The sequence below is a fragment of the Montipora foliosa genome, chromosome 10 (assembly GCF_036669935.1).
Source record: "Montipora foliosa isolate CH-2021 chromosome 10, ASM3666993v2, whole genome shotgun sequence".
NCBI classification, from domain to species: domain Eukaryota; kingdom Metazoa; phylum Cnidaria; class Anthozoa; order Scleractinia; family Acroporidae; genus Montipora; species Montipora foliosa.
The window spans coordinates 16488774-16498773 of record NC_090878.1 but is presented as its reverse complement, the minus strand read 5'-3'; the positions used below and the strand labels follow the sequence as shown (position 1 = coordinate 16498773).

At 41.5% G+C, this 10000-nt stretch overlaps 2 protein-coding genes across 2 annotated transcripts in view; both read right to left on the bottom strand.

Moving 5' to 3' along the window:
* The window catches only part of LOC137973139 (melatonin receptor type 1B-B-like), a 117715-nt gene that overhangs the window by 72799 nt on the left and 34916 nt on the right, over positions 1-10000 (bottom strand). The gene's annotated exons all lie outside the window — the stretch shown is intronic.
* The window catches only part of LOC137973137 (multiple PDZ domain protein-like), a 45356-nt gene that overhangs the window by 12499 nt on the left and 22857 nt on the right, over positions 1-10000 (bottom strand). The window contains exons 18-28 of the mRNA XM_068819880.1: positions 9153-9191; positions 8660-8779; positions 7889-8156; positions 6464-6628; positions 3760-4006; positions 2967-3044; positions 2323-2498; positions 1541-1861; positions 957-1061; positions 777-851; positions 1-111 (exon numbers count right to left, since the gene is read on the bottom strand). The exon at positions 1-111 is cut by the window's left edge and continues 229 nt beyond it. Of these exons, the coding sequence (XP_068675981.1) occupies positions 1-111; positions 777-851; positions 957-1061; positions 1541-1861; positions 2323-2498; positions 2967-3044; positions 3760-4006; positions 6464-6628; positions 7889-8156; positions 8660-8779; positions 9153-9191 (1705 nt within the window). The remainder of the gene's footprint in view (positions 112-776; positions 852-956; positions 1062-1540; positions 1862-2322; positions 2499-2966; positions 3045-3759; positions 4007-6463; positions 6629-7888; positions 8157-8659; positions 8780-9152; positions 9192-10000) is intronic.

Below are 10000 nucleotides of genomic sequence, written 5' to 3'. Positions count from 1 at the left end.
CGAAACACTGGCTGTTGCTTTTTCAGGGGCTGACGCACTTCCGGAATGTGATGCCTTCCTAGCAACCACGAGTGACACCTTTCCTTTGGTTCTCTTCAGTATGGCGACAGCCTGCAACGAATTTGTAGTTTTGTTTAACCGCTGATGTGGGAGCAGAGAAAATGAAATAAAGGCTGAGTTATCTGCAACTACATTGATACAACTGACTTTAAAAAATACGCGACGAGAAAAGCGTTCTTTCGGGTAAGATCGAAGGCGTGCGCGAATTTCACTCCTCGCGAGAACATAAAACTTTCACGGACGTTTATCTTTATAACGATGACCATAACTACATCAATAAACTTTAATGATTCAACTACGAGAAGTGCTCTAATTCAAGTAACAACCACACGAGATTATATTGTCTCTCGCGAGATTCACGCGTGGTCACGAATTTCACTCGCGCTCAACGCGTTTCGCCCACGTGCCTACGCATATTTCAATAGAGGGAAGCCTCTATCCCCCATACTTGGCCTAGGAGTCACCCTTTCCCGAGGAGATTTATTTATGGAACCCCTCCCTTGGGAGATTCAGCAATCCCACTGTTGCATAAGCTAATCAAAACAGAGCTATCTCAGCGTCAAGGAAAATATGATGCTTTTCGCGGGAAAAACCTGTTCCTAAAAATAAATTTACTCGGGAAGGAGTTGACTCAAGGAATTAGTGGAAATAGAAGCTACCCTTGATGAGCTCATGAATCAAACATTCGCACGCGTCACCCTGTACATTTCCTTTACCTCTGCATGCGTCAGTCCCACTATCGGCTGGTTATCGACAGCAATCAGTTGGTCACCTTTCCTAAGTCGGTTATCCTGATGAATGATAGTGAAAATATCAGTAAAACAAAAGTTACAGGAAAAAACTCCTTTGTACGAATCGAAAACCAAGGCTTGTAACAAGAACCAAGAACAAGGTACCTTTTGGGCCGGTCCTCCCTCAGTGATGTCCTTTACATAGAAACCTCTCTGACCCTCACCAAATCCAGGGCCTTCCACCACAGCAAACCCAAGGCCAGCAGAGCTCTGGTCAAATAATAAACGAAACGTTGTCTCACTAAGACGGCAAAACTCATCAAGTGGCTATGCAAAACCAAATTAATTTTGAAATTAATTTGACGCTTTGCTTAAAAATATCGCGCCAATTTTGAGCTGCTCGGAGGTGTAAACAGAGGCGATTGTAGCTCGCAAGCGCTTTCCCGCCCTAAGCGCCGGCTGCAAGGTATTCGCTTTGCATTATGATTGGTTGATTCGATAGTCGGAGTCTGTAATGATTGGTCAAGGCAGCAATAGTGGTTTTACTTTAACAGCATTTAATTGGAAACTCAGCCATAATGAAAGGAAGAAACATGTGTATGCCGATTGGAAAGAGAAAAGGGAACTTGGGTGCTTTATTTCCAGACGCCAGCGAAGAAATGAAGGGTTGTCGTTTTTGTGCATTTACCAATTCAAATGCAATTATCTCCCTCGGTAACCCCAATTATAGGGTTTCTTCAACAACCAACCTTAACAAAGTCAATATACTCCACTTTCTGTCCCCCAGATAATTCTTTCAGAAGTGTTGGAGAAACCGTGATTCCCTCAGCAACTGGCGGAGGACTGGGACTCGGACTCGGACTTGGTCCGGATCTCCGAGGACTTCCGACTTCTTTTCGTTGCGTCGGAGGCGATGACTCCTTGGTTCGAACATTAAGTGCTTTGAATTCAAGTTCGGGGAACGGACGTCCTCTCGGAGATTCCTGAGCCGGTGGAGTCTTGGATCGACTCAGGAAATCAGCGGCTTCTTGTGTTCGTCCCAAAACCAGTTCAACTTCCGGTGGAGTGTTCTGAAGTTGGAGACACCGACATGTAACAGCACAATAACATTTGCGTAATATTTTTTGAACAAAATTACATTACCGAGCGATGCGTATAGTAGTATCACGCTCTTTTCGTCAACGCTGACTCTTTTTAAAAAGATTCAACTTCCCTCCCTCCAAACAACCATAACGGATCTAGCTCGCTGTAAAGCAGATTTGCGTTTTGAGTTGACGCGCTCGCTATCTATATCCAAATGCCTAGAGTAGGTTCCTTATAGATGGTTTGCAACCAATTTCTGGAGACACAGATGACAATGCTGCAATGTACAATTGCTGGTGGACAAACAGAAGGTGCCAATGAGATATCTTTTAAGATCTCTCACTAGAACCTTTTGTTTAAAAGTTTTCGTCCACCAACATGGAGACGATGACGTAACATGAAAACCGCGTATCGTTTAATGCGCGCCAATTTCAGAGCCCAAACTCACCTTTAGTATGGTGGAAGCCTCATAATGCGTCAGACCCCGGATAGTGACGTCATTCACCTCGAGAATCTCATCTGCTTGTTGTATCTGGCCGTTCTTCTCCGCAGGTCCTCCTGGCTTAACATCAACAACAAAAATGCGATTTGCTGCCGCACCTTTTCCGCCAGCGATACTCAAACCTGGATTAAAACACCATGAGGTTAACAATGTGATCTTCAAAAAGGCAGCTGGCCGTCGCTGAGCTAAAAAATTGAGGTCCTTTTTTCCTCCTGACAAAAGCTACAAAAATGATACTACGCATTTAGGCCCAACACTTGAAGAATTTGATTTTGGTGTGGAAGATCGTGAGTTGAAGCGTTGTTGTGAGGTTATGTTCTGTTAGGATCTTTTCGGATGATTAGGTTGGATAGTTTTTTTGGTGTCCTATTGTGTTATTTTGCTGATCAAGTTTGTCAACCAGCTCCGAATTTGATGAAAAGGTTTAAAACAATGAAAAAGTGTACCCTGTCACCTTCGCTAAAACTCTCCATTATAATTTATTTATTTTGGAGGAATGCTTTGTTGGCATTGCTGTCGACGTTTCAGCACCGGCAACGAAAAATCACACTGGCCTGCCAAGTGCTAAGTCCATTTTCTGTTACACTTACCTAATCCAGTGTTCCCTTTTGTGAGATTTACAATCAGAAAATCCCCAGTTATATCAGGGTATTTTATCCTTAGGTCTCCTGTCAAAACACCAACATTTTCAGTCAACAGAAAGGTTCTGAATGCCGAACCGTCATACCAGAACCAAATTAAAAATTTGACCAATCACAGCAGTAGCATGTAAACAAATGAGCCAATCACAATACAAAACGAAAACATGTCAGCCCGCGTTAAACGCGGGAAAACGCGTGTGAGCCAATCACAATTGGTTCTTCTCTTGCCTCGATTGGCGGAGAATGTAGCAAAAGATTCAAAAAGCAAATTGCCAAGTACATTCTTATATTGAAATATTGAAGCAGCCGCGGAAGTATTTTCGAAGATTAATAAAAAAAAATAATATAGGCTGGTTTTTGCTAGCGACGTTGGCAAAAGCACGAGCGAGATACGCACTTTGATTATGAGCACCTTTCAAAAGGACAAAAGGCTCTAATTAACGACAAGTTAATTGTATACATTGCTGTGTCGCCAGTGGAACAACACTGACGGAGAGGCGATCGCCTATGATCTATTAAACCCAACATTCAACTAATTAGGTAGGTTAAAACGCATTAATTGGAATTGCTCCTTTATTCCTAGTGTAGTTTCTAAAAAAAACAAGGAAAATATAGGAGATAACAGCCGGGATTCAGCAACCTTACTTCTTCACCTCACAAAATGAATCATTGAGAATTTCTTCTTTAATCAGAGAGAAGTTTTAAACAAGGCATAAGTCGGAATATAGCTACTGTATCTTACTTTTTCTGTTTTCATGACTTCGTACAAAGTTGAATCGCGGCTGCAAGTTCAAAACCTTGCTCTCAATCTCAGCTTTGACTTCGACTCTCTTAGCAGCGATTGTGATTGGCTCCTGTCCTTCAGCTGTCAGATTTTTGGCGGGAATTGGAATATCTTTCTTAAAAGACTCGTCACCAGGTAAAGCCGTGGGCTCGGCGGATGGCTTGGCACTTGTTACTGTCACATTGTTGGACTCGACCATGGAATGCTGGGAAGAATTACAGAAACATTTAAGAAATGTGCACTTACACACAAACAAGAAATCTTACAAGACAATTAGTCAAAGAGCTGCGCCGAAGAAAAGGAGCAGAATTAATGTAAAACTCATGGTACCTTGCAAAGAACAGGGGATGGTAGTTTTTTTCCCCTTCGTATAAATTGTTTTCGGTTTATTTTCAAGGTTTGCTGTGAAAGATTTCATTAATCTTCTAGCAGCATTGGGCAAGAATGAGATAGGGGAATTTTTGGCCGTCTGAGTGATAACGTCAATTATTATTCAACACATTGAGACAACGTCCAAATATGGTCATAGCGTGCTCAATATTCGTCGTGCATACTCAACGTATATCCTGCCGGATATACGTAATTTTTTGTGTCGCGGAAAATAATGTTAGTTTTGCCAGCTTTTTTTCCCCAATAAACGTAGAAAATTAAATTGTGCTTTGTCATCAATGTGTTGAAAATAAAACAATTATCCTGCTCAATCTTGCGGAATATCGCCTCATTTAAGTATCAGGCAATATTCCGCGCGATTTCGCAGGATAAGTGAAATGTCGACGCAACTGCTCTTGAAAAAGGAGGTATGGTTTTCCAGCGGTCGTCCTCAAAATGTGCAGGACGAGCAAGATCATCGAAAATCTCAATCATCAACGACTGTAAAGGATCTATTACTAAGGTAGCTTTTTCCGTCAAGCGTTGCTTGAAATTGTAAAAGGACTTAACAACATTAATTTCAACGAAATGATTCCCTGAATCTAATCGTGATTAACTTACCCCGGCGCAATTTGTTCTCACCAGCGGTAGGCGTAATATAGGTCTCGTTAGAAAACAAACTAGTTAAATACTCTTACTATTTGCTACGAGAGTGTCGATAGCAGAAGAAAAGAGTAAACTGAATTGAACGAAATTAATGGACATAATCTTACTTGATGGAAAGAGATAAATGAGTCGCTAAATTCAAGAAAAACAAGCTTTATGGGAAGGACGAAAACACCGAAATCAAGGAAACAAGTCGTAGTTTTGAATGATATTCCATAGCTGTCCTCGCGTTCCGATTGATAAAATACCTACAAGAACACATCATTTGACAAAATCGAGCCGACCCCTGGTTGTTGTAATCTGCTGGCTTTAAATATTTCCAGTACATCATCAAAAAAACGTGTCGTACAGACGGCCTACTTCCGTAAACACAAACACAAAAATGTGCGATTAACAAACAAAAAAGATAGGGAATTGATTGAGGGCAAAAAACTCTTACCTCAAAAGTATAACTCTTTGATCCGTTCAGTTTTAGACCTTTTGATCTTCTAAAAGGGAACGGCATTTTCGACGACGAAGAAGAAACGTGAAGTTTTCATATCAAATTAACAGCGAACCGTGTTATTAAGATCATTGTTTGGACTCCACAGGGAAACGATATTCATTAAAGAAGAATCGGTAAAAGAAAGCAGATATGAATATTTTCACGTCTGGTCAGCCATCTCTTCATGTTCGATATTTAAGGCGACAAAACGATGCCTACATCCCAAACAAAACACTATCAATTGCAACAAATGTTTCAATGTTTATGCGTGCATTCAGAAAACAGATCCTCGATTAGTAAGTAAAATCAATCAATATTTAATTAATTTAGGCTAACGGAGCCCAGATCGAAATAAAACTTTTTAAAACAAAGCTAGTTGAGGTAGAAATTTACAAAAGAGAGACAACGAGGACAACATGTTTTTTTGTTAGATGGAACCAAGAGACAAAAGGTTTAACAGCAAGGGATACATCTGGTTTGACCCTGCATTGTTGAGGATTTGAATTCAGTCATTTTTTGGATAAAACAGAAACAAGTGGAAGTTAGTTTCGGTTCCTAAGAAGTTGGCACAAGCAGCAAGCTTCGATCACAAGAAATTCAAAATGGCCTTTACCTTAAGGCGAACAATAGCGTCAAACTTTTGGCAAACATTTGAAGGAAAAAAAAAACTCTCAGCGGGGAAAGTAGAGGAATGTTCTCGGTACAACAAGCGGATTAAGAACTGAATTTATAAAGGCAAGGTTCTTGAACGAAACAAAGGACAACACAGATGTCATAAAAAGTAAATTTTCAGCTGTAATTTTCAATCGGTTCTCCTCCTCGTCGGGAACGATTACACGATGGAGCAATAGTACTGTTCAAAACAAAAACTATTATTACTTCAAACTAAGCGATCAAAGCTCCTTTCCTTCCCATCGGTATTGAATTAGACGTTTAAGTTAGTTTAATCAGCATACCCGGTCGGGAAACTGCAACAAACGAAGATTTCCGTTCACATTTGACGTCATATTTTCATGAATTTCAAGTTACGCTGTCCTCATATAAGACAGGCACCTCACCAGGGTCCCACCCGGAGCGGTTTTTGCTACAACGGGACCGAGCATTTTTTTAGAAAATGAAAATGTAAGTCTTTGCTCTTCCCACCTGGTTGTTAAGGGTGACGTCCGTCGCCTGTATGCCCGGAGTGTTGGTTGGGGTTTCAGAGTCGGAAGCCATCGTTGTAACGACAAACCGAACAGGATTCTTCGCACGCTTGATAATCTCCACAGCCTCATCGTGTGAAGCCTCACGAAGATCGTGCCCATCGACCTATCGGGGATTGAAAGAGCGGGAATGCAGAGCAATCAGTTTGACGATACACTAATCTATTTTGAGAGCAAGTTAGTCTTTGAAACTCAAGCTGAGTTAACGAGCGGCCTAACTGATGTCTGAAGCTCACTCCATGCTAATTTTCTAATACTTCATCGTGAAAAAACGAAGTTTCTGCTTGTTGGTACCCACCAAAGGACCGCAGAGGCTGACGATTTGGTTATAGAATTCAGTAACACGCGTTTAGAAAGGGTTAACAGGTTCAAATATCTTGGGGTCCTCCTAGATAACACTCTATCTTGGAAGGACCACATATAATATATTGGTAACAAGATCTCGCGTCTATTAAGTGTTCTGCGTCGAGCGCGCCCGTAAGGTTCTCCCCAAGCCAACTTGCCTAATGCTCTACAATACTATAGTCTTGCCATTGTTCGATTACTGCTCGCCTTTGTGGGACAGTTGTGGGGCTGGGAGCAAAGCTTACCAAGATAAGCTAAATAGACGCGCCGCATGTATTATTGAAGGTCGGTCAATCGGGGCTGAGGAGTTAAAATCAACACTTGGCTAGCCCAGCCTACAAGTACGCAGAAATTATCTCAAATGCGTTTTAGTCCGTAAATGTCTTCACGGAATAGCGTCTTCGTACTTACTTTCAGAGTTTAAGCACGCGCACTTTTTCCATGGCTATGATACCAGAAGCCGTGATTTGCTGCGCCCTCCCTTGGAAAAACTGATAAGTATCAAGGGAGCTTCAGAACAAACGGCGCTCGGACTTACAACACCCTTCCGAGAAACACGAATTTAAAATCAAACTAAAGCGCCTGCGGTACATGTTGTCTTTATAACTTAATTATTTGTCTAGATTTGAATGTTTCTATGTCTTTGTTTTGTGTTGTATCAGGAGCCCATCTGGAGCGTGCAACTTCCATACAGCGTCTGTGAAACGGCGTTTTCACAAGTAGGTTTATTTTTAGACTAGCCCTTCCCGCGAATTAGGTCAAAAAACAAAGGCAGTTCTGGTTCGGTGACCCTATGACGTCAGCTTAATTTCTTGTAATTGGTCATCGGGCTCCTGTGGGAGTCTCATTCGCGGGAAATTCAATCTAAAAATAAATCGGTCAGTGAAAACGCCGTTACACGAACACAGTAGAGTTGTAGGCTCCGGGTCATGGGTTCCTCGTTGTGTCCGGGATCCATTTAAACTAGCTTTGCTAAATTGGATGCCCCTTCCCAATTTTTTTCCGTAAGAAAAACACTCACTTCTAAAATCTGATCACCAGTTTCTAACGTCCCAACACGCTCAGCAGGACTGGACTCCAGTATATGCCTGATGAAAATGCCTTTCAGTCCCAGACCTCCCGGTCCCATTTTACCGCCAACAATGCTTATACCCAGGCCACTACCAGGTTCACGGTTAAGTTCGACGACTCGGGCTCCAGGTTCGTCATAAATGGGTGATTTAATAGGTTGAAGTAGGTTGGGAAGGTTCTCTACTCCCTCGGGAATACTGTATTCTTCAGCTTCATCCCTGGAGAACGAAACACGCCAATAAATTAATCAGCCTAGAAGTATGAAATAGCGAAGTAGGTTTGTCTTAAGAGCAGCTTTTCAGTTGGTTGCAGCAAAACCACAAACAGAGTAATTGCTTTAGCTAATCAAATTAGACTCGGACGCACAAAATAGCCAATCAGGGCACAAAGAAAATGGATGCAGCCGCGGCTACGCGCGGGAAAACGCTAAACGGGGGAAATCCCAGCAATCGGTTGACGACTCTTTTACTCTCACCCCTGATTGGCTGATAATGAAGCTGAAGAAATTTTTTAGCCGATCAACAACCGCACTGATCCAACGCAACTACGTCATAAAAAAAACAAAATTAGTTTAAGTGAAATTAACACTTTCGAGCCGCTTTCTGTACATAAGAGCTAAGCATAATTCTTGTTGCGAACGATTTTCGGCTTATCCACTAAACCCGAATAATTGAGATTCTGAATGGTTTACCCTAGTTGTGTTAAGCGGAACTTCAATTACCTTTTCTGGTCTCTTTCAGGCTCTGCCTCCATCGATGACGTGGAGCTGTCTTCAAGGAAAGACGAGGGAGACTGTTGAATGGCGCGAGCTGGCGTCATTTCACTTCGGATGAATGTGAACCTGCGAAACAAGTTTTAAACCGGGTTTGAATTCTGTTCAAATTACTCTGCGACAGTTTTGGGCAATTTTCCCGCCCTCGTTGAGCTGGTTTAGCCGGCAAAATCAACCCAAGGAACAGAGGATTTAACCATATCACAGACGACTATACAGGAAGTTTTCAACTGACTCGCTTATTTTGCGAAAACAAGCTACGCGAAAATCATTGTGGCTTAATTCGTAATAATAATAATAATAATAATAACAATAATAATAATAATAATAATAATAATAATAATAATAGACTTTATTTGAATAGGGTAACACGTGACAGTGAGCTAAAGGCTACTGATAAACCATAAGCTACGTCACAAGAAGAACGAGTAGAAGTACTTACACTATATCCTTTAACAAAGATTGCTTCCTTAGGACAGACCTGAAATTGCCAACCATTAAAAGAAATTATCAAAGTAATCGAGTGTATAATTTCAATATTTTTCTCGAGATAATTTTCAGATACCTAACCGGACAGTTTTTAATGCGAGCACAAACGCCTTATTAGGAGATTCCATCTTCACATCTGCGTGTACATTCCAACGCACAACACAGACAGGCACGTTCATCTAATCAAATGGCTTAATTTTGCAGTAGAAGACAGAAAAAGATGTTGTCACACGTGTAACACGACTGCTTTCCTTACGCCATTGTCTTGGTTTTAACAGACTCTTAACAAAAAAAGGTGAACTCGCTTTAAAAGTTACGTGTTCTGTTCAAAGTTACAGCATTAATTAAATTCAACGGTTAGTCGGGTAGTCAGCAAATTTGAAGAATCTAAGAAACTATTCTTAGGTCGTTGCAGACCAGGCCAGGGTTGCTCGAAGTACAGTCAACCAGCGTTAAATACCACGGAAATCTATAGGTTTCGATACCTCTTAACCGACGGTTAGCGCTAACTATAGGCTTCGAGCAACCGACCCTGGTTAAAGACGACACAAAACGATGGGCTTAATGACAAAACCAGTGGTTCTGCACGCCCCGCACGTGCGTTTTACATCCTGGTACATTTCCTTTCCGTTTTTGCCTTGACAACGGCGTGAAATAATCAAATTTAAGGATATTTGATTGGCGCGAACACCTGACAACAAATTAGGAAATGTGCTCTCCAAACATCCACGCCGCTCAAGACAATTTCATTTCTGGAAAAGGTGTACACTTTTCACGCCCAACGGGTTTCGAATTATCACG